The 24,596-nt window shown below is 41.6% G+C and overlaps 1 protein-coding gene across 1 annotated transcript in view; it reads left to right on the top strand.

Moving 5' to 3' along the window:
* Positions 1-21,701, top strand: part of UMODL1 (uromodulin like 1) — a 51,407-nt gene extending 29,706 nt beyond the window's left edge. The window contains exons 13-22 of the mRNA XM_088539368.1: positions 923-1,035; positions 6,845-7,058; positions 8,920-9,057; positions 10,607-11,061; positions 11,755-11,897; positions 12,936-13,172; positions 14,017-14,176; positions 16,031-16,115; positions 18,833-19,040; positions 21,612-21,701. Of these exons, the coding sequence (XP_088395494.1) occupies positions 923-1,035; positions 6,845-7,058; positions 8,920-9,057; positions 10,607-11,061; positions 11,755-11,897; positions 12,936-13,172; positions 14,017-14,176; positions 16,031-16,115; positions 18,833-19,020 (1,733 nt within the window). The 3' untranslated portion in view covers positions 19,021-19,040; positions 21,612-21,701. The remainder of the gene's footprint in view (positions 1-922; positions 1,036-6,844; positions 7,059-8,919; positions 9,058-10,606; positions 11,062-11,754; positions 11,898-12,935; positions 13,173-14,016; positions 14,177-16,030; positions 16,116-18,832; positions 19,041-21,611) is intronic.
* The last annotated feature ends 2,895 nt before the right edge of the window (positions 21,702-24,596 follow it).

The following is a 24,596-nucleotide window of genomic DNA, read 5'->3' as shown; positions in this document are numbered from 1 at the left end:
CCTGGTATCCTATACACTGTTGAGATCAGGACAGAAATATGTATGAAGGAAAGCAAGGAAGTACGCCAGAAAGTGAAGACTGGATTTGAAAGAATTCTGAAAACTGAATCCCTTAGCTAGATCATACTGTCCTTTAAGTTTCTGGTGAAGAACCATCTTCTATTTGTAAGAAACATTGAAGCCAGAATAGATCTTGGTGGATACTTAAGGCTAAAGGTGATGATCCATTAATAGCTGGAAGGCAGTGTGAAATATGATAGGCTGGCAAAGGTTCAGGTGTTGGTTGATATAAACCAGCTTGTTTGGCTAGACACTAAAATGATGCCACTGGTTTCAGTGTAGTATGAGAGCCCCTCTCCTCCATTTCATGATCACTTTCAATTGCTCTTTTAACAACTGCATTATCAAGAAATACTTCTCATTTCTGAAGCAAATCATCACACCTAACAGTAGCTATTTGAAATGTGTATGCCCAATCTGCAGCTATCTAGCCTCCATCTGAGGTTGGAGAGAGAACCTACCTGGGATGATTTATCCACTGCAGGAGCTTGTTTCCCTGCCTGGAGTATTGGCAGAGCCAGGACAGCAAGCTGAGTCTAGGAACAGAGGCCAGACACCTGATCACAGCCATAGAGTGGTGTTGGGGATGCTCCACAGCATCCGAGACTTAAAGTGTTAGATATAAGACCTAAATGAGATTTGTGCCCGTCTTGAAAAGCATCTGGAGGCCAGAGGAGGTAGCCTAAGATGCTGGATGCTTGTGCCTAGGCACTTCTATCCCTGGCTTTATTTGAGGGGGCTGATCTGCTATTGTTTTGTAACGAGCCCTGTGTAGCCAGGCGTGCCAGAGACTGCCACACGGTCATGCACGGCCCGTAGTCCATGAAGCGTGTGTTTAAATTGTCGTTTTATTGCCTTGCAGCTATTCAGAAACTTAATGGAGTGGTGCGGATAACAAATGTGAAATACTCTCGGGGCTTTGGTAACACAAGCAGCAAGGAATATCAAAACTTTGCACGTCTCTTTGTTGATGAAGTAAGTGGATGAGAAGGATGCAGCCTGTTGGTGGTCTCAATAAAATCATGTGTTTGGTTTTTCCCTTTAAAGGGTGTCTTGACACATATGTACCCCCTCACACACCTGTGCATGTCCTGAGTCCCATGGACGCTATGAGTCTGTGCAGGCAACATGCTGTTGAGTGGGGCAAGGATCTGGGGGTTCTCCAATGCCTCTGTTTCCTCTACTGCTCACATGTAGTTATACTGTCTTTCCTATTTCCTTCAGGGTTGTGGTGAATGTTAATGAATATTTGCAATGCCCTAGCAATACCCTCACCCTGCACGGAGGTATATTAATGCACTGCATGTCTGTTATTATCATTTTGCATAGTACCTTAAGGCTGACACTTTTATAGTCATCCTTTTTCTAAAGGCCTGTATCTAGAGAGGGAATCTAACGTGGTTTCTTGGTAAGTCACCTCTGCCATCACTTCTAATTAGGGCACAAGGTATCAAAGCACACCGCCCTGTCAACTCCTGCTTTAACATTCATAATTCTCATGGACAGTATTACTCTTCTAATTTCCTGGTGAATTTATTGGGAGTTTGTTCCTGCTGCATCTTTTGGAGTTTACTTAACACACACATCTGTGGTTAGATAAACGCTGGTTGTGTTGGTCTGCTTTACGGCCTTATCTGTTTCATCTTAGTGCGCGGAGTTATAGTCTGTCCCTGAAATACAGCTGTCTATGGGGAATGCAGTGACGCCAGTCAGTGTTCAGGCAGAGTCCAGAAAATGAAAGACATTGTGGCCAGCAAGAAATGAGAGAAAATTGTAAGAAAAAATGTATAATCTCTTTTTCTGAGCATAACATTTCCATGGATGTGTAGTAGCTTTCCGACTGGGTGTTACCCGTTTGCACCCTTCTGGATGTGTTAGTGGAGCACGGCTCTCAGGGTTGCTTCCACCCTGGGCCGTCACATCATGGAAATAGTCCCAACATGAAAGTGACAAGATTACGCGGAGTGAAAGGGGAGCAGTTCTCCATTGACCTCACTTTCATTCAACATCACTCTCTGCCTGAGGCTATTTGGCAATAGGGTGTTATTAAAATGGGTTAAATAAATACTTATTTTTCACAGGTTATTCAGTCTGATACTGTAATCCAGAAAATTGGTGATACAAATATTAAATTATTAGATAGAGGAGCTAAAGTATTTTTATGTGGATAAAGCAACTAAAGTATGTTTTGTGCCATTGTTACACAGTTCTTGAGTTTTAGACAGAAAAAAAAATCACTTGGAACAATAAGGAAGTAAATCTTTTTTCCAGCTCACAGGTTTTGTGAATCAGCTGGCTAGACATGTCATAGTCTTGATTTCATCTATTTCTGAACCACTATATATAGGGCTTGTATTGTATTTCTAAATACCAAAGAAAAGCAAGTTTAGGAAAAGAAAAAGGTCTACACATTTTTGTTTTCAGCTTATAAGGGTCACAAGTAGCTTCCATTAAGGTAGACAGAGAAAGTCTTGTAAGCTTTAAAAGCAATATCTGGATCCAGTTAACAAAATGTTGCCAAAGATTTTTCTTAAATGTCTTTGGTGTCACCATCTACAATTCAGAAAATGTTTAAGTTTTCTTGTGTATAATATTCTTTAGTGTAGCACTGCCCCAGTACTTAAAAGCCTTGTGGTTAAATTGGCAGTACAGCAAATAGAAATACTGTCCTTGGAATACAGTGTGCATGAACATGAGGTAAAAGTCTTGATGTGACAACTTGCACTCTCATTTTCCAGGTTAGTCTCACCATACTCCCGGCACTGCACCTGAAATACAATATTGCAAAGTGTGAGAGAGTATTTTACCCTTGGGTTTAGCTTAGCCTTTCTTTTACAACAGCCAAGAAGAATATCATGTCTACAAAGGCTTTTCCTCCCCTAAATTAACTGCGAAAAAAAGGGGCTTGGAATGAGAATGCATTCTCTGAAGGGCATTAAATTTCAGAGTGGGAGAGATCATTCAGGATTCTAGTGTCTTAAATATTGATTAACAAAAAATGTTAAACTAATAAATGATATTGCCTTACTCCACAAGGTGACCGCCTCATTTGGAACTGGCAAAGCCTTCATCTGATGTAGCTTCACATACTTAAATTAATGTAATTAAAGACATTTGAATGTGGAATGGATGTTGATAGAGGAATTAAGGCAGTCTCACAGTTCCAGTGGAAGTTCGTCCCTCTTGTTAATCTGAGTTTCTCCCTCTCTTGAGAGATCCATAAAGGTGGCTGTGATGGTGGCTGGGCAGATGGGTGCGCTGGTACCTTTCCACTAGTGATGCTGGCAGAGCAGGGATGGGCTCTGTGTGCAGGAAAAGAGGTTTGATGCAGCTCACCTTCTGACTAACAGGATATTCTGTTAAAATTAATGTCCCTTTTATTTACTTGTTTCCAGAAGGCCAGTGGTTTTCTACTGTATTGGCCCTGCAGGCTTGGCCAGTGCACATGTAGGTGGCCTGCAGAGGCTCTGATGAGCCTCCGGCCCGGGACCTGCTCATGGGTGATCCCAGAAAGCCACAGCCAGCCCTGCTGGGAGCCTGCTGCTGCCCTCTTACTCAGAACACCTGCTGGCCCTGCATGCAATGTTATAACGTTACATCATTTTCAGTGTGGCTTCCATCTGGCCCTTAACTTTTGATTCTATCTCACTCATAATTTTCCCTTCTTTAATAGGGAACACTCCCTTCTCTTGATGTCAGTGTTAGTTTTGCCTGTGCTTTCTCCCTTTCTCATGGATCTTCCTTTGGCATACATGTTTGCCCAATTTTAGTTTTGCTAGTTTTCTCTTTTTTTATGCTGCAGTAGTTGCGGATACAAATACAGATGCCCCCCGCCATTTTTTTTTGGTAAGAAAACCTCAGAAATGCTATATATTGAACTACTCTAAAAAGTCACTCTTTCTTTTCCTCATTTCCTCACCCCAGAGCTCTTTATAATTCATCAGCCATTACTTTGATAACTCGGGGTGTGGTACGTGTTGTGAAATCGCATAGCCTTCTGAATAAAGGGTTTTGTAGTGTCATCTAGTGGCTAGTGACAAATAATGCGGCTGTACTTTTGAAGATGCTTTTCAAGCTTCGAGTCATGCTTTGTAAGCAAAAATGTGCATAAAGACAGGAACAACTAAACCAAACAGAAAATTCAAAACCCAAAGTAAAAACAAAGCATCAATAAAAGCAAATATAGAAAAAAAAAGAAACAAAAAGATGAAAAGGGAATACTGGTGAAATTGGGGGTGGACTAAGAAAATGTTGCAAGTGTATTTAATACCTAGAAGTTTGGACAAAAAAGATGAAAGCCTGGAGCTGACCCGCAACTTTTCAGTACATGGTCGTGAAATGACGGAAAGGGAGAGGAGGGCAGACCAAGACCCGCGGGGGACAGGGCGGATAGCGTGGCTGACAAGGAAAAGCTGAGGAAAGTCGATCTGGGCAGGAAGTGAGTGAGTTGTATATCCTAGAGAGAGGGTCTAAAGCAGAGCAGGGTGCTGGAAAAGGTGTGTGACTTCCCTAGTCAAGGCAGCTATGTGCTATCACTGGCCAAGTGCTGCTCATTTGGCTCTTACAACTCTGCTGCTCTGTGTCTGCCTCTCTTGGTATCCCCAGAGAGCCTGGCAGAGATGGGAGGGCATGTGCATTTTTTTTCTCTCCTTCTGTTTCCATCTGTCTGTGTCCTTCAATGAAGATAGTGGCTGTTATGTACATGAAAGTTGCATGTGTCCCAGGCTCTGATCATTCAGGAAGAATGACAGGGATGTCATGGGATTTGTCTGTCTTTTCCTGCTAGGAGCAACTCTCTGTGCAGACCCTCTCTTGCTGGGCTTTCACTGCAATTGTAATATCAATAGCTCAAAATACTGCAAGTACAAAATACAAGTACTACCTGCTGAGGAAGGTGTTTTGTTTCAGCCTTTTAGGCTTGAAAATTTGGTCCAATATTTTCTGTTGTTCCACTTCGTAAGCTTCAAAGAATGAGAAAGACTTTCCAGATACATGTACATGTGGTGAGGAGCTTATTATAGGAAAGATATTAAGAAGCATGGGAGATCTGTTAACGTCTCCTGGAGAAAGGGAGAGAAGAAAATATACACTTCTCATGGACAAATTCACCATGCTGGTGGATGGTGTCACACAGCCTGTGCTTACCCTGCCATGCGCCATGGCATCTGGTCTGCAGGGTCAAGCAGAGAAACCTCTCCCTGTGCTCTGCTTTTCTTGGGGAATCCAGACAGGCAGGGAGTCCAGTACAGTCTTGTAAGAACCCTTGTTTGGGCACTTAAAAGATACAGACTGAGGGGAGCACGTGTGGATGTCTAACAACTTCCCCTTTCAGTGAGTTTCTCACGGTGATGTGAGAAAATTTCTGTGCAAAACATCATCTCCACATACTCTTTCTAGATTAATTAGTATTAGCCTTCTATCTTGCCTGAGATGATGCCTTTTGGTCTGTGTTTGTTACTCCTGTAGATGGACCTGGGGCTGGAGATGAAGAGAAATGATGCAGAAAATATTTAAACTGTTGAAATTCCCCTCAGGCGCTTGCATCTGCATCTTCTCTTGCTGCATGAACTGCCCTCCTGTGGGAGGAGGAGATGCTCCTGTGCGCGTCTGCCCTCCAGAACGTACCCAGCCATGGAGGGAAAAGCCATGGGAAAGGGAGAAACTGAATATTCAGCTCCAGCTTTTTCAGTCTCTTTGGGAGAGGTTGGTGTCTCCATCTGGGCAGAGGAGTGGCGAGACTGAGCAGCATTGCTGGTGCAAAGCCTAAAGCAGAGCTATGTCTTCTTTTCCAGTCATGTATAAAGCAGACCACCCTGCTGCCCAGAGTGATACAAAAGCTCATGTCTGTGGGCAAGTGTGTGCTTTGAAAAACGTGGGCTTTTCTTTTGTAGTGAATTCCAAGGCTTCTGCGTACAGGCTGTGAATAGTAATTTTATCAATTTCTCTAGACTGCCCTAAACTCAGCTATGGTTTAGCACTGCACTACTTTGAGAGCAAAACAGTGCATGTCATTTCCTAGCCTGGCCCTTGGACTCTCCAGAAGGACCGTGAATGTGGTGTGTGTGTTGAGGTGGCAGATAGAATTTGCAGAATTAGTATAACTCTCTTCAGGGAAGACTTTAGTGAAAAATTTCTGAAACCAAACTTAGGAGAGGGTAGAGCCCAGGCTTGACAAGAGATTGGGCTGTGTGGCAATGCTGATAGCCTGAAAGAGCCGCCTTCCTGTTGTCTTCACCCTGGTCTCAGTACTTAAAAAGAGACAGGTTTACACTTAATGATAAGCAGAAGAATTCTGTGCATCAGCTCAGCTCTGGTGAGAAATCACTTGTGAAGAAAGCCTGAGGGTGGTCTGCTCTGAGCTGTGAGATATGCCTGAGTGCCCTGAATGAGTTTTCTAGGTATACACACAGCCTGGAGTGCCAAGAGGCCTCTCCACCCCCGTTACCTGCACCTCCTTGTCTTGTGTTGCTCCCTCTCCTGTGGCTTCTGGTTAGACTTAACCAGACTTCTGGTTAGCAGGAGCTTTTGTGAGTACCTGGGCCAAACGATAGATGGGGTGGGTTAATCATTTTTCTTGTTTAATACCCACAGTCAAATGTCAAGTCCTTTAGCTGCTGTTGAGTGGAAATGTTGCTAAGAAGCAAAAAATCATTTTTCTGCTACTGCCCTCCAGAGTAAGCAGCAGAGTTGTAATGCATAATATGCATTTCTGGGCAGTATACAAAGCCTAAAATGCAGCTGTTTCGATCTATCCATCTTATCTATATTTTGTTTTTTATTCCAGGTACATAAATCTCTGCCCCCTGAGCTCCTTCTGAAAATGGATGCCGGTCTGATTAAAGTGTTGATAACTGGTATTACTAATGGGAGCACAGTGGTAAGTTTCCAGGTACTGATTGCAGAAGATGTGGATGTCTACTACATCATCACAGCCTTTCACGATGCCTTTGAACACAGCTCCTATTTCACAGTTGACAAGAGTGATCTCTCCATAAATGGTAAGGAGCAGCTCATATCACAACGGTTCTTCAGAACTAGAAAGTTGCTAAAGCCTATTATTAGCCTGTCTGGGTTTTTTTAGATGAAAGTACCCGTAAAACTGATGGATGAAAAGCCATTATATTTCCTTTTATTGCTTCTGCCAACTGCCAACTCACCCCATCCACTTTTTTTTTTTTTCAGAGACCATCTAAAGATAAAATAAAACCTATGGTATCCCTGGTCCAAAAAAACAAAACCAACCAGTGTTTTGGTTTATAGCTAGGGGATTTATAGAATAGAAGATATGGAGAAATTACAAACTGTGGTCACAAATGGAGGGTTTTATAAGCTACCAGTGAAAACAGGTCATTTTACACAGACAATCTAGCCCTAAATAAAACCATTTTGAAACACATTTCCCTCTGCTTTTCACTGATAAATTTGCATGACATAAAAAAAAAAATAAGAAACAAGTAAATTAGTTCTGCAGTGAGAGCATCCATTTTCCTCAACGTATGGGGGCTGGGAACTCAGATGGAAATCCACAGTTTACCAAGACCAGCACAATGGGTGATTGTATAATTTCTTCTTCCTTATATGTAATTTAAGATGGTAAGAGGAAACATTAGTCTCCTGACTAAGCGCTGCTGAATCCTGTCTCACAAATTGATGCCATCTCTAGAAGAAAAATTGCAAATCTATATCCTCAACATAAGTTTGTCCAAAGGCTATTGTTATAAGCTGCCAGTTAAAATTGTGGACAAAGTGACATCAGACGCATATATTTACTCTGTTCTATACATTCTGTCTGCCTGTTACCCTTATAGCTATGTCTCTAAAAGGTTGCTGCCGTTGTTGGGGGATTATGTAGTATTTATGAGGTCTAATATCCAGCAAGCTATTGTTCCCTAAAGGCCAGAATCAGACACATTGTAGCTGAATAGAGATGTATTCATTGTGTATTTGCCCTAAATATAAGAATTACCAAGTCTGTAGTTTTACTGCTTACTACAGGTTATGCATGTGCTCTTTTTGAATCTCTGATATATATAGGCATGATCACTCAATTTCTGTAAGTCTTTTGCCTTGCTGTATTTAGGCCAAGTGGTGACGCTTTGTCATCACTACCTACTCTTTAATTAGTAAGACCAGGATTACCTTGTACAGTGCTTGCCTGCACTAAAACAAGTGGTTTGTTTTAGGGACAATTTCCCACAGAGCTGGATTTAGGGCTATTTTCTTAGTCCCACCTGTGGTGGTATGTTCATATCTGCACAATTATGATTAGCTTTGGGAAGAGAAAGGGAAGTTATGCCTATCTTCCTTTCCAAAAATGAAAATTTTGGTCAGAATAAAAATGAAGAAAGCAGCTAGAGGCAAACTTGGATCAGTCATATGAACCTTCTGCTTTTCAGACTGTTTCATTAATTTCACGGAATCACACGAAATCAGAGAATGATTAGGGTTGGAAGGACCTTTGGAGATCATCTAGTCCAACCCTCCTGCACACGCAGGGTCACCTAGAGCACGTGGCACAGGGTTGTGTTGTTAAACATCTCTTCATGTCAGTGGGATGGGGAAAGTTGAGGAATCCCCTGGTTTCTAAGTGTTCCCTTTGGCTGTTGATCAGTTTAGGGGTGTAGGAGTGGGGTGCCTGCAGTTAGGTGGAGCACCTGCTGAGCATCGTAAGTGACAGTGTTGCCACTGAAGGACTTTTGTTAGTCACATGCAATAGTCCTCTAGGCTGTGTGTCTGCTGTCTTGGAATTTCACAGGCAAAGTGTAATGATATGCTGATGATGCCATCATGCTCAAGTTTCGTAGCCATCACTTTTTCAATTATACACTTTTCTCCTTTGCCATTTGCTTAAATATACAGATTATGATGAATGCACCAGGGAAGAAGATGACTGCTCCCCAGATGCGTCATGTCATAACACACTTGGGTTTTATGAGTGTAGCTGCAATGAAGGATTTGCTGATGTGCATCCAGAAAAGCCTGGAAGAAACTGTGAAGGCAAGTTTTTTTTTTAAAAAAATTATCTGATGGCTGACTGAAATGTCTGATATTTATTGGGTCATTAGGTCACACCTGCCACAAGCCTTGAAATTTTACCAGGGATTAATTTGGTTTGTTGTATTCAACTTCAGCTTTATTGGAAATGTCTAGCATCAGACTTAAAGAATTTCTAATTGTAATACTCCAGTCTATTATATAAATATTTAATGGAATCTTTCCAATGTTCTTTGAACAGTTCTGTTTTCTTTTATTTGCAATGAAAAGTAGATAGGGTTATCAGGAATTTGAGTTATTTTCTCTAGCAGTAGTAAAGGAGGCAGCAGCGATAATGGAGAAAGTAACTGAAAGCACAGAGTAGGTAGTTTTGCTTCTCTGTTGCAACAGAGATGAAATGTTCGGGTGATAAAGCACTTTTTTTTTGTATCAGTCAATTCATCCAGCTCCCTCTGTCTTCAAATAATTTCTTAGCTAACTTATGATGAATCTTGAAGTTATTTCAAGCTTCTTCAGTAATTCATATTTGTTTTTGTAACCACAGTGATAAGCTACATGTTGGCTGAAGTAACAAGGATTTGTAAACTGATACCAACCATTCGTTTTGTTTAAATAAGTATTTAGCATTCGATAAGGAGCTTTTAGGAAAGTCAGCTTTTGAAGAGCTCAGATTTTTTTTCCCTGACTTATTTCCAAATCAGCAACTTTCCAATGTAGAGCATTCCGAAAAGGGGAGTTCCAGAAGGACATATTTTATGTGTGTGGCTTGGGAAATAGATGTTATTTATATGTATACTCTAGTAAAAATGTTGTAGACAATTTTTGCACAATGATGAGACACGTCCTGTTTCACTTCCACAGGAATTTGCTATGTTGAATTCATTACGTTGATTCAGTGGTGGATGAACACTCTGTTTGTTTCTAGTACTAGAGCGCCATGCATGGGGCCCATGCTGGAAGTGGAGTGTTCCACATGAACATTAATATCAGTCCCTGCTTCTGCCTTTCCCCTTTTTGCTTTCTTCCTGTAGTCATTAAAGCTTCTGCTGCAGAAGGTTTGTTTTTCATTTCCTCAAAAAAAAGTTTTCCAAAGTGGGTCATAATTTCTGCATAACCACTATGCACAAATGGAGGCATTTTTTTTTGCTGAGCTCTGCTCCTATTTAGACTCCCAAACTAGAAGTGTTAAGTCCCCTCCACAGTATTCACCAAAAAAGTCTGAACATTGTCGAGCACCTTATGATTGGAGATCTCTTGCTGATCTTCCAAAAGCTATAAACCTGTCCGCTTGAGCACACAAATTATTGTAGCTTTCAGGAAATTAAGCATTTCACCTTTTCTCATGGGATCTTTATGTATTAAGAAAAAGCCACAACTTTGGCAATAAGAAGAGATTTTTTTGTTTGTTTAATTTGTTTTTGTTTTGTTTTTAAAAAAGAAACTAGTTTCCTGCCAGTAACTGTGAGTGTCTTTATAAGGGTTTGCTTTTATCAAATGAAATCAGCTTGGATCTGTAAATTAAAATAGTGCCTTTATTTTTTGTGTTCTTCAGCCCTTCCTGTCCTCCAGGAAGCAACAGTGATAGATAAGAAACCTGTACACAACATGGTTTTACCTGTGCCATCTCCAGAGACTTTGGCTCATGTTTCATCTCCTGCTGCATTGGACTCCACTACGAGGCATAAGGCTCTGGACAACATCACCCTCTCCAGTGTGGTGCTGCCTCCTTACACCACAGATCCAATGTCAACTAATGACTTTTTTACTGAAACATCTCCTGTGCCCCTTGTTAAACCTGCCCGGGAGGTTTCCATTAAAGATGCAGTGAGGGTGTCCTGTGAAATCGAGAAGATAATCCTTACCATCCAGAAGAGATTTTTACAGCAGGAGTCTATCCCTGAATCCTCCCTGTACCTGGGGGAGCCTCGCTGCAATGTGAGCGTCAGCAACGGCACTCACGTTGTGCTGCAGGCAGCCTGGGGCGACTGCGGCATCGAGGTCCAGACGGTGAGTCCTCTGAGCCAGCGCACGTGAAGAAGTCCCAGAGCATTTTGCTGGCTCTGTGGGATGAAACAGTACATCCTAGCCCAGGAATACACCTTTTAGCTGCTGAAATGTTTCCAAATTTTTTCTTTAGACAAGGACAACCCCTTCTCGCAAGTGGAAGAAGGGGGCAAGCTCCCCCCTCTTCTCTGTAAAGAGAAGAGTATTTGGGTTCAGGCAGCAAAACTCAGCAGCCTCTCCTGATTGACACTCACTTCCCATGCTTCTTTGTAATTTTTTTTTTTTTGTAGCTGTCAGAGGTTTCAGAGGCTTCTCTTAAAAGCAATTTCAATATAATATTAAAACATATAGCCCAGTTATTACTGTATAGTGGTGTGGGCCATGAGAGGGACTGTCTTGGTTTAAGGAGTGTCATATCCTTAAAATTTTCAACCCCCGATCCAACACAAGGCTTACGCTATGCTAAAGTACAGAAATTCCCATGTGGAATAATTACCATTGTAGACTCTACCAGGAAGGATTTTTATTTTCTAGCTCTATAGCAACAAGGATGGTAGAGGTTTAACCTGCTTGATTTTTTTGCACTCAGGGGAACAGAAAATTCCTAAATACTTGAAGCTGGTGGGTTTGCAGGTCTGCTATATCCCTAGAAACACTGATGTTGACAGGTTTTACTTTCCTCTTTCTGTGCTCCAGAATGTGACTAATACTGTAGCGAAAACAGTGCTTCGGAATGACATTTCTGCTCAGGGAGTAGTCCACCACTTAAAAGTTGCCAGTCCAATTCACTGTGTGTTTCAGAATGATCTCTTGGCTTCATCTGGATACATCGCAGAAGGGTAAGGAAGAACTCTGGGAATGTTGTTGTGTCAACACTGCTGCATGGGGAAAATCCCCAGTGGTCATAGCTGTGACAGTGACAGTGTTTGCTACCCTAAATAGCCTGACAGCCATGAATCTGACTCTCAGAGTATCCCTCTTAAATAGCGGATGTTCTGCTACTCAATCCCATGTTCCAGCAGACCCAACAGCCAAAAAACTTGTCTGTTGCTTGGTTAAAACAATTAAAATTAACCTTTAGGAACTACTGGTACTGATTTGAGAGCCAGAACTCCTGACCTCTCTTTGTCTCCCGGGACAATCACATGCAATTAGCAATAATAACATTTACCTGCTTTTGAAACGTAACTGTGTTTTATCTTTTCCACTGCTTTAGGTATGGAGACTGCTATGTGGTTGCTAGGCTTGGTGCGAGGATGTGAATTTTTAAGTTCTTACAAATTCTTATTTGCTTAGGAAAAAAAAAGATATGTAATGCAAATACTGTTTTTGAAAGACTGCATCTTCTAACAAGATGGAGCAAAAACCTCCGTTTATGGCTACAGAATAGACTACAGCAGACTTTCACCTGACAGTGACTGATCTCCTTCGGCACAGCTGCGCCTCCTCTCTCTTCCCTTGCACCTCACTTTAACTATCATCAAATCCACCTGCTGACCCCTCAGTCTCTCCAAATGCTGTACCATCCTTTACAAGCAAAATTGCTGTCAGCCTTGTATCTTTTTTCTGTCAGTAGGATATGATTTCTTCCTCAGCCTCATTTTTTTGTTGTTGTTCTTGTTCAGACTGTTTCTTCCTGGCTTTTGCTCTCATTGCTTTCAACTTCAAGACAGCTCAGTCTTGTTCCTGCTCACTTTCTAACTCCCCGCCTGAAAACTTGATGTGTTTTCACCCCTTTCTCTTGAAAATCCTCTTAACATCCTGGACTGAACATAGCTCCTCCCTGTTATGTGTGTGAGAGGTGGAGAAATAATCATTGTATTTATGTCTAAAACAGTCAGACCTGTGGTCCTTAAAGAGGTGAATTGTTGTTTCAGAATTTACACCATTTTTGAGGATTTGCATGGATCTGGACACTTCAGAACAGAAATGCAGTTATTCATTGGAAACTCCCCAATACCTAAAAATTTCAGTGTCTCTGCCAGTGACGATGTACTGATTGAAGTGGGCATCCAAAGAGAGAACACCAAGCTCAAGGTGGTGCTCACTGACTGCTGGGCAACTCCTACTAATAATTCAGTGGATCCTTTCTCATTCACTTTTATAAACAACAGGTACAGCAAACGCTAATTGCAAATAGTAAGTGCCATACCTTGGATATACCAGTGGTACTAACCACTACTGTGTTATCTTTTAAATGCCTTTTATGTGTGTTCTCTTTGTTCATATGCACAGTCTTTTACCATTCTGATAGGTCACACCTTTGTCGAACTGGGGCAGTAGGTATAAAAAGAAAATGTTTTCAAAGTGGAATATGATGATTGTTTGAGCTTGGTTGATTCCCATGTAGTTTTTAAAGGAATTGTACTTTTTATCTAAAGAAATAAGTATTTTTGGTATTTGGTAGTGTAAGTACATTTGAAATGTACCCATTTGACCATTTGTCTATGGTTCAGATATTAACAAGGCCCTATATGATACCTCACTGACATCCTAGGTTGGGTGATTCCTATATGGTGTGACCTCAAACAATATTCAGCGCACTCTGACAGGAGATGATGTTCATCCCTGGCCTCACTCCTATGTCTTCTTCTGTTGGCTTATCTTAAAATACACAGTAGTCCTTTATTTCAGTAACACAGGCTGTTCCTTCTAGTGTATTGTTAGGTTCACTCTCTGTGTTTGCTGAAGTCGAGTTTAAATTCTTCTCCCTGTTTCTGTCTTCCTTCTATCCATTCCTTCAGACAATTCTTGAATGGTCTATTCTGTTTCGTTACTGCATCAGTAAAGCAACAAATAATCCTTCATCACAGCTATGCCTGCTGCAGAGTTGTTTTATAGAGCATCTGGCTATGACTTTCTAACAAAGGTTCACAATGTGAGTTATCATGTACTGTTGACAAAACATACCTTTTATAGCCCTACATACCATGTATGTTTTTTCTTCTTCCTTTACAGCTGTCCCATCCCAAACACGTACACTACACTGCTAGAGAATGGGAATTCAAGTAAAGCACAGTTTAAGATGAAAATTTTTTCTTTCGTTAACAATTCTGTGGTTTATCTGCACTGCAAAGTTCGTATTTGTATGGAGACACCAGAAAGTACCTGCAGGATGGTAAGAGTTTTGCTCTTATACTCCATTTTTTGTCTGTTGTGTCTCACAGATCCTCTATGGAACTGACAGGCTATAACTGACTATAAGATAACACTTGAAATTTTCCTTCATATTTTGCTGAGGGCAGAGAGGAGTAGGAAAGAACTAATGCCACATGGAAGTGCCCACCTTTTTCTTTCTGTTCCCCATCCCCCTAGTTATAGAGCTTACACGGAAAGTGTTATCCAAATTAAGAAACTTGAGAACTGAACCTTTCACTTCTGCTTTATGGGTGTCTAGAAGATAATGAATAGACTTTAAAATGAGATAGGCTGTTCAGATATGTGTCAGTGGTTCTTTTAGCAGATAGCAGTTTCATATAAAAGTTTCAGGAGCAGTTTCAGTAAAAAGTCTGATTAAATTCACTTGGGATGTCTTTCTGCCCTCTTTTTTTTTTTTTTTTTTTTCAACCTAGATATTTACTTCTCCAGGTCAGAGTTTAGGTGCAAGGATAGAAAGGATGGCATTAAGTTTCTAGGGCTGTGAATCCAGTACAGCTTAAAAGGGCTTTCTAAAGTAACAAGACAAGTAATGTTCTGCCTAATTGTGTTCCAAACCAATGGTTTGTTTCTTTTAAATTATAAGTATATGATACATGGTTCCATCTAAGAATGTGTTTCTTCAATAGTAATAAGAAAGATTAGCTTTCACTGATGGCTTTTTTGCTTTTTAGTCAGGACACAGGAATTCTCTCCTCCCTCTGCCAATCGTCCCTTTGTCTTTTTATTTTTTTTCTGTCAAGGATGTTTTCTTTAATAATTTAGTGTTCCTCCATTGTTTTACACTTTCCTCTAGCTCTAAATAACTCAATTTCAGCTCATTGTAAAGCAAATGACCTTTTCCTAAAAGACTACAAAGAGAAGATGCTTGTTTCCTATCTCAAAAAGCAAAGCTTCCTCCAGAGGAGAAGAAGTAGGAACAGGAAATGTGATTGGCAGATGCAAAGAAGGCTCCAGGTTTCACAGCTGATTTTGCACATTAAAAACCAGTGCTTCAGCAAACACCAGCTCATGGTCTCCTCTGGAGGAGTCGGTTCCCTCCATCAGTGCCCAGGCAGTGTCGCCCGCAGCCAGGGAGGGACGTGGTGAGAAGAGCCAGGTAGGGGAGAACAGGGACAGGGAGGACAGGGACTGCAGCGCTGCTAAGAGCTTTGCTAAGAGCTGCTGTGTTTGCTGTTGGAGCAGACCCAGACCTCTAGCTGTGTGGATTTGGGCTAATATAGCCATGTCAGTATGGTGCATGGCCAGCTGATGAGTTGGATCTCATCTGAATTACAGGGGTTAGCGATGGTGTAATTCTGATAGCTGGCTGTAAACGAGCTGAATATGAGGCCTGGAGGTTGGGACTGATGCCAGGAATTGACATGGCACAGCAGAGGTGATCAACTAGGCCCTCTTCTTTTGGAGACAATACTCATTTAAATAAAAGGAAGTATACTGTTCTTTCTCTTATGCAAAATTTATGTTAGATTGAGATAAATATGTCATATGGAGAGAACAAGTACTGTGCACAACTCCCATAGGTATTCCTTAAAACAAACAGAAAAGTAATGAAAAGATAGAGATTGTCTATGTGAAATGTCTGTTCACATAAATGTTTTTCAGTGTGACTACAGATTATGAACTGGTATTTCCCTAACGTCATTCCTTTTGAACTTCCATGGGGTGATCATTTCAATGCAACGAAGCATAATATTAAGAAAGAGAACCCCCAAGAGTCAGAATAACATAGGGGTTTTAGATAGTCATCAAAAAGGCTCTGTATTATTAATTAGTCAGCCATATGCCTTATTGGAGTTTGAATTGATTGTTGCAGAGATGCCATGGTGTTCGATCCCTGAAGACTGGTGAAACCATTGCTACACACAGGACATCCTGGGGACCCCTATGTAAATCTGCAGGTGAGTTAAGAACAGATGTTTATAAAAAGGTGACACAGAATAACCACCACTTCAAGATTCTTTTAAGCTGGCTAAGGAACCTGAACAACTGTGATACGAAAACCTCTCCGTATTTTTCTGAGGAGAGAGGGTCCTTACTGAAGCCATGTGGCAGTATGTAAAAGTCTTCACCCTCCTTAATGAATTGATTATCAGATAGGCGACTGGGGAGAGGAGGAGAAAGAATTTCATGTTGCTATTTGCAGAGACAAGTAAGTACAACAGCCACAAAATCAAACAGTTATTACAATTGTATAATCAAAAGGTGGCTGAAATCTTTTAGATTGCAGTTAGTTTTTGTAGAGGTTACTCTATACCAGTCTTAGACCACAGTTATATTGAACTCTGAAGGAGGAGATAAGAGACTGCATCGCTAGTTGCATTGCCACCTTTCCTTAGATTCCCTGGCATTGACTCAGTTATTGCTGCGAGGGAAGGTGGCAGAGCCCAGCTGGTGCACAGCACTTGGGCTAATCTCGTGGAGCAGTACGTTAAGGAAGGGCGAAGACCAGCCCCACATACTTAGTACAAGGTTCAACCTGTACTGCTTTCTGCATTTAGTCCTGAGTCATGTTTTCAAGGACAACTGTTGCCTCTAACATTTTGAGTCATTTGGCCTCCTCCAGCCATTTGCATTAGTGTAAAATACACATTTACGGGTATTTGTACATGTTAGAGTGTACAGCTTCAGAGTTATAACACATACCTAAAGTTACTAGGCAGAAGTTGCCCTATTTTTTCCTGCTGATTGCTTATTTTGCCAGTCACTTAATGCTTTTCTAACTGTGGATTTAGTGATGAATGAATTTTATGAGTTTTTTTTATGTGTGTGTTTTTCTCCCCTATTATGATGGTCACAATGTTCTTTTGGAACTTGAAACAGGTTCTTCCTTAGCATATTGTATTTTTCTTCCTTGATATGCAAATATTAGTCAGTTAGAATAGGCTCTCGGTGCTCACTTCTGAATTATTTTTTTTTCCTTTTAAACTTAGCAATTAACACAGCCTTGTTTGTACAGCACTCATATCAGTGCTCACATTTGTATCAGAGACCCTACTGTATTTCTAATATTGAAAGACATGATCTATGATCATTTGATTTCTATGATCTTCCATCATAGAAAAGGAACTCTGAGTGGAGCCTTGGCATTTGGGCTGTACTACACCCATGCCTAGGCAAACATGTAGCTATGCGGCCCTGCAGAATGGTGTCTAATATTTCCAGTTTTGCATTTTAAATATGAGGCTAGCCTTAGACAGCAATATCCCCCTCTGTGTTGAAGGGGATGATGTGAATTATTATGTCGGGGAAGCTGCTGCAGTGGAATATGGAAAAAAAAAAAGCTATAACAAAGCCCACTGATAAATGTGCTTCCCTGTCTATATTGGCTTTAGCTTTACTGCAGGTTGCCATTTGCATTGTGCATCTTCTTTTTCATTCCTTGGTTTGAAACTGAAATTCAGAAGCAAGTTGTAAAAATAATATGTGAATCTGCCTTGACTTGCCTTAGAGTAATATCCAGGATTGTGTACCCCTCCTGACAGTGCTGTTTGACCAAAGATTTTGTCTCTAATTTCAGGCTTGTGTACATTGCCACTTGTCTTCTGCGTACCTCAGGTGTTGCATAAATGCCAGGTTAAATAAGTGCTGTCCTGAGAATGTTTACAGTCAAATACATGTTTCTCTGTGTACATTAACAAGAATAAATTGTCAGTGTGCAAGAGTACATGTACAGATGCTAAAGATGCATAAAGTTAAGAGGGTGGGGGGGTTCTGCCTGCAGATTTTGACACTTGCATGGCAGTGTCTATATTTGGCGCTAAGGGAATTTGATTTGTTGGTTGTCAGTGGGGCCTAGGGAGAGATCTGGCAATCAAGGACTTTCCTGTGTATCCCAAACACAGACTTCTTTAGATGATCTATTGTGTCCTTTCCCTCAGTATTTGTTTGCTATTCTAGAAAAGCACAGATCTCCTGTAGATCCTATGCTGTGTCCGCCCGTCCTATGCAAAATTTGTAGCTCCTTTGGCCTTTCAGGTGGCACTAGGTGCTTAGGCTACAAAGTTGAGCCTTGGTGACTATTTCAGTGTAAATCACTTACCTGGCTCCACTGACTGCACCGGCTGCATCTCTACTGACTAGAATGGGAGTTTAGACATCCAGCACGTACAGAGAGACCCCCACGTAGACCTCCTGAATGTGAGTGTGTTGATCTGTGAGCTGAATCTCTCCCTAAATGCCTTGTGTTTAAAGAAGCATTACTTATGAGATGAAAGCACATCAAGTGTTTTTAATAATCATGGATGAATGGGAGCAGGATTAAGAAGGGAGAATGCTCCACCTCTATAAATCTGTGTTGATCTGAAAATATGGCAGCATTTCAAAAAGTTGCATTTAATTCTTATTGTAGCAGCAAATTTTACAGGGAAAGTCCAAACACAGATCACTTACAGGGATTCTATACTTCTGTATAAAGAGCAGTCTTGGACTGTGAATCATAAATATTTCCATGTGAAGCACCCTCACAAAAAGGGCAAATCAATGGCATATCACAGCTCTGTGATTTAACAAGTGTGCTGGCCAATTCGTAGGCAAGGTGTATGACTTGGCTGACACCTTATCCCAGGAATAGATTTATGAATTTCAAAGCTTTTGTCTTTCACCTCTTCTTTTTCAGCATCTGATTCAAAGAGAGAGGAGAAGGCCGGACTAGCAGTTGGATACATCATCCTTATTGTCATTGCTGCGTTTGTTTTTGTGCTGGGAGTTGCAGGTCTTTTCATTTGCCGGTACCAGCAAAAGACAGGAAGATACAATTTCAGAATCAAGTCTGACAATTTCAGCTACCAAGTGTTCTATGATTAGCTGTTTTCAAGTTATCAGATGTAAGTATCTCAGCATGGATTCACCAAGGGGAAATCATGCTTGACTAACCCGATAGCCTTCTATGATGGAATGACCATGGATGGATGGATGGATAGATGAGGGGAGAGCAGTGGATGTCGTCTATCTTGACTTCACCAACGCTTTTGACACTGTTCCTCACAACATCCTCCTGGTCAAGCTCTGAAAGTGTGGGATAGATGAGTAGACAGTGAGGTGGATTAGGAACTGGCTGGATGGCAGAGCTCAGAGGGTGGTGATCAGCGGTGCAGTCTAGTTGGAGGCCTGTAGCTAGCAGTGTTCCCCAGGGGTCAGTCCTTGGTCCAGTCCTGTTCAATTTATTCATCAATGACCTGGATGAAGGCACAGAGTGCTCCCTCAGCAAGTTTGCTGATGATACCAAACTGGGAGGAGAAGCCGATACCCCAGAGGGCTGCGCTGCCATCCAGAGGGACCTGGACAGACTGGACAACTGGGTGGTGAAAAACCTCATGAAATTCAACAAGGCCAAGTGCAAGGTCCTGCACCTGGGGAGGAATAACCCCAGACACCAGTACAGGCTGGGGACTGACCTTCTGGAGAGCAGCTCTGCAGAGAAAGACCTGGGCGTCATGGTGGATGACAAGTTGACCATGAGGCAGCAGTGTGCCCTCGTGGCCAAGAAGGCCAATGGGATCCTGGGCTGCGTTAAGAAGAGCGTCTCCAGCAGGTCAAGGGAGGGGATCCTGCCCCTCTACTCAGCCCTGGTGAGGCCACATCTGGAGTACTGTGTCCAGTTCTGGGCTCCACAGTACAAGAGGGATGTGGAGCTGCTGGAGAGAGTCCAGTGCAGGGCTACAAGGATGATCAGGGGCCTGGAACATCTGCCCTATGAGGAGAGGCTGAGGGAGCTGGGCTTGTGCAGCCTGGAGAAGAGAAGGCTGAGAGGGGATCTGATCAGTGTATGTAAATACCTCAAGGGAGGGAGTGCAGAGGACGGTGATGGTCTCTTTTCAGTGGTGGCCACCGACAGAACTAGAGGAAATGGCCGGAAACTGAAGCATCAAAAGTTCCACAGGAAATTAAGGAAAAATTTCTTGACAGTGAGGGTGACAGAGCACTGGAACAGGCTGCCCAGAGAGGTTGTGGAGTCTCCTTCTCTGGAGATCTTCAAAACCCACTTGGACGCAGTCCTGTGCCACGTGCTCTAGGTGGCCCTGCGTGTGCAGGGGTGATGGACTACATGACTTCTAGAGGTCCCTTCCAACCTTAAGCATTCTGTGATTCTATGATTCTAAGTACTGAATTATCATCAGTTACTCTTCTAACTATTTAGCTCTTCCCCAACTGGTTAAATACTTGCCGGTGAACTTTCTCCAGTTAAGTATATTTGTACATCTATATCCTTTTTACTAAGAGGGAAGATCATAGAAGCAAACACAGAATTCCTAGTCTTCTTGCTGTTTTTGAATGCTGCAGGCTATGGAGGAGGAGGATAGCCTCCTCTTCCTTCATGGCTTTAGTCTCAGTGCTTGTAAGCGATATGCTGCTTTTGGAGAGTGCCTATAACCATCTCCAAAAAATCATATCACATTTCTTTTTATATCGTGGATTGGCTTTTATATCATAGAAGGTAGATAAACTTTACCACTATCTTTATAAGCAAGAGCCTTTTTGCTTCAGAGTTTCAGAAGTTACCCCTTTTTGCAAGAGCTTGGGTTTATATTTTTAAAGAAAAAAGGGGCATGTTAGACATAAGAACTGGAAATGTTGATAATACATCAGCAGTATATGAACCTGCAGAGAGTCTGAAAATATAGCTCTGAGGTTTGTTGACTCGTACAAAAAATTCTACCCTTGAAACTTTGGAATTGGACACTTTTTGGAATGCCATAGGATTGAGCATTTTTTGCCGGAAAACGAGTACATCTAGCTGCTCACCACAGTTTGTGTGTTTGTGCTTTTAAGGCAGGAGAGATAAGTGGGAAATCTGACTTGCTGAAAAATAATACATGGTGTTGTTTCACAACTCAAGATTGATCACTGTGCATCTGGTCCCATTCTGTTCCTGTGTGCTCACTTACTTGGTTATCATGTTATCAGGCAGGGCTGCTTGTGTGGATCACAAAGACAAGGTACTTGGGGCTTCCTGCTACAGTCTCAGCATCTGTGTGATCCCACTGGTGATAAGGGTCCCAATAGGCATTTGTAGTTTGGCATAAAGGGCATATCTAGGTCTCTTAAATTAAAACCTATTTGTAAAGCCTTGCCACAGGCAGAAGAAAGTCTTTCCTTTGTTCATCATCCTGCTCTTGCAATTCCTCCTCTTGGTGGTCAGGAGCAATTGCATCACTTGAAATTAATGGCAGTTCTGGAGTTGTGCAGGGAGGTTGTAGCATAAAGAATATTGTCAGGCTTATAACACATATCAGCATGCTAGAGTCTCAGCTAATGGATCATTTTACATTCTGGAACAACTCAGAGGTTCTTCCCTACACATTTTACTTCCCTACACGTTTTACTACTTCGGAAGGTAGTTGAAAACTGTTACTACATTTCCAAGTCATGATTTATTTTGCTTTTATTTTTTCTAGATGGATCATGTCTCCTCCCAAAGAGAACAGCAGCTTGTCTCCACTCAGCATTTGGCTTCTATTATTCTTCATGACGATGGTCACCACTGGTTCCAACACTGACTATTGCAAATTAATATTATGTATTAAAGGATTGTCTATCTATCTCCTCTTTTTTTTTTTTTGGTCAGTCTGGCTTTTTCCTAGTGTCCTAAGAAATATTTGTGACTGCCCCTCTAGATCGAAGTGAACTTGTTTGGCAGTTTTTCCATGGGAAAAAAAAACCCAAAAAACAAAGAACAAGAAGAGGCTTCATGGCTCTCTATTCATGCTCCACTGTCAGGCTCTCCCACTATGTTATGTTGCAATGTGCCCTTCTTGGATTCGTAGTGTGTATGACTATTGAAAAGCTTGATTTTTATATAAATATTCCAGGAAGTAAATAGACAAAGTCTTGGAGAAAGCTCCTTTTTAATTTGCAACTTGCCTGTTTGCTTAGGGTGAGGTTGAAGCTCTCAGCTGCAGTGATGCTGAAGTCCTAGCGACACAAAGCCTTAAGTATACGGAAGCTGCAGAACAAGTAATAGACTTGTTAGCAAATAAAGAGCAGACAATGTGAATCTGAGGCCCCAAGTGTTCCTCAGCATGAGTTTTGAGATTTGATTGTAAACTTTCTAATCAATAAGAGCTTAGTGGAGAAGGTTGTTTTTTTTTTTTTTTTTTTTTAAAAAAAAACTATTTCTGCTATTGGGAGTCCATATTTTTTCAGATAACTATTGGTAACTATTTGGTTTGTTGAAGTAGGCCAGAAAGACTACAGAGTGTATTACCTGTTGAAATGGGGGGATGCCAATTGCAACAGAATAAATACAGATTTGAGCTGTATTTTGACTGACTGTGAGATCCTGCTGTTAGTGTAGGAGCAAGGGTACAGTCTACGTGCTCCATTGGATACAACAACAATCTGTTTGTTCAGCTGGATAAAGGGGAACAAAAAGCTGTGCAATTTCCTCCAATAGTCCCCTTTTCCTGGTTGCTTTACCTTACAACTTCTGCGATGCAATTTTTCCTTTATGAAAAAAAAAATAGTTTTACATTTTTTTCCTCTTTTCTTTTTCTGTTGCTGCTCAACTGCTCACGCTTCAGCTGTCCCCTAGACTTGCTGCCTAAGCCACTCTGTGCCGTGACTCATTAACAGAAATGCTGATAAGAATTTAGCTGCAATATATGTTCCTAACAGCAATGGAAACTGCTCCTTTACATTTCAGAGGGAAAGGCCTGGACTGTTACTCGGCAAAGGAAAAGAAAGTTCATGCTCAGCATAAGTAAGCAGGGCAGTGCATGGTCTTGCAGAGCTCAGCCTAAGCCACGGCACTCCAAAGACCTGCCATGACCCTTCAGACCAATCTTTACCACACTGAGCAGCTCCTGCAGGACTCCTTTCTGGATGTTCTTCTTCCCTCTGCTGCGCTAAGCCTCCGCTGTAGTGAGTGTTTTGGAAGATGGAGAGGAAAGCAGCATCGTAACTTGTCACCACAGCCAGTAGGTACTGCTAGCTACATGCTCTCATCCAATATGCTATGCCAGGGTCAAATATAGCTCAGCAATTTACAGTGAACAAGCTCATCCTTCTTTAAGCGCATTATTTCAGTGGAAATTAGCCATAACCGTGAGCTCAAGATTACTCTTTGGAGCCATAGTATTTAGGTACTGATTTATCAGTGTGGAGTAGTAGTTTGAGGAATGTTTATCCTTTTTTATCTGCTTAATCTAATTTCTGTTAGTTACTAAGACAGCATAAACTATTCTACTGTAATACTTTTTTTTCTGATTTGCAGTAGTTAAGTCTTCAGCTTCCTGTCAGTGACAGGAGTAGAGCTTTGCCTGTTGATTTCCGTGGACCTATGTCATGTACAACAGCTGAGCACTAGCACTCAGCCCTCACTGCAAAGCAGTAGATTGCATGTGATGCCTCACGTGCTCAGCAGAAACTGCTATTGTGAATATTGGAGTCTGTGTAGCTCCGTTTAGTATCTTAATAAAAGCACTCCTTAAGCTTACTGTTGTCCTGTGTACTGTTATTTTTTGCTTTTATGATTTAGTCACAGATATGAAGATGTGTGTCTTATGGATGTGGCAGCTTCTGAAGAGCTGTTAAAGTATCAGTGTAATGTCTGAGCCATGTCCAATACACAGCACATGACCAAATACCAAAGTACTACAATTATGACTGACTGTGTATGCACACTTGCTAAGAGTTTCTTGTTCAATGGAGCAAAGGAGATGAACGTATTCTTGGTTTCATATTTTACATCTAAGACAGCACAAAAATGTATTCAACATTTCTAGTCTGGTAACAGAGTTTCAGTAAGGTGGTGATCCCATCTAAAACTAGTTTGACAGGAGTCTCCCTGAGCATTTGATTTGTCCAGTTTTGATGGCTGCTCCAAAGGTAGCATATTCAGAGCTCCCTTAGAGAAGCTTTTCCTAAGGATGTTAGTGGACTTCTTGTCCGGATCTGAGTACAGGGAAGGATGCATCGTGCCTGCGCAAAAATGTTGCACAACTGCTAACCCTTCCATCTTTGTCATTTTTTTCCCCTTCTCCACTACATTTTAGTGTCTAGCAGGGACCTTCCTCTCTTCATACAGAAGCACAGGTTGTTCATTTGAAATATCATGCATGGAAAGCAGTAGGGTCTTTCTATCCCTACTGATTTCACCCTATCTGCTACTTGGACAAGACTTGATGGCTTTGAAGGGCTCATTTTGTACTGCTGTGGACAGATACCCACAAGAGCAATCAGGCACCCTGCTGCCAAGCATGGAGCACTGTGTCCAAGGAGAGATCTTCCAGAGAAGCAGCACTGATCACCTCCTGCCCAAAGTCTGGTGTTTCCCTCTTTTTGTTCTGTTAATAATGTGCTGGCTCTAGATGATTACTTGTGCGGATGGCTGAAAAAGTATGTAAAAATAAAATCTGAATATTTAGCTTTGACCTCTTGGA

Source organism: Tinamus guttatus, unplaced genomic scaffold, assembly GCF_059628265.1.
Source record: "Tinamus guttatus ecotype Peru unplaced genomic scaffold, ASM5962826v1 Tinamus_guttatus_pri_ptg001602l, whole genome shotgun sequence".
Lineage (NCBI taxonomy): Eukaryota > Metazoa > Chordata > Aves > Tinamiformes > Tinamidae > Tinamus > Tinamus guttatus.
This window is presented reverse-complemented; position numbering and strand designations above follow the sequence as displayed.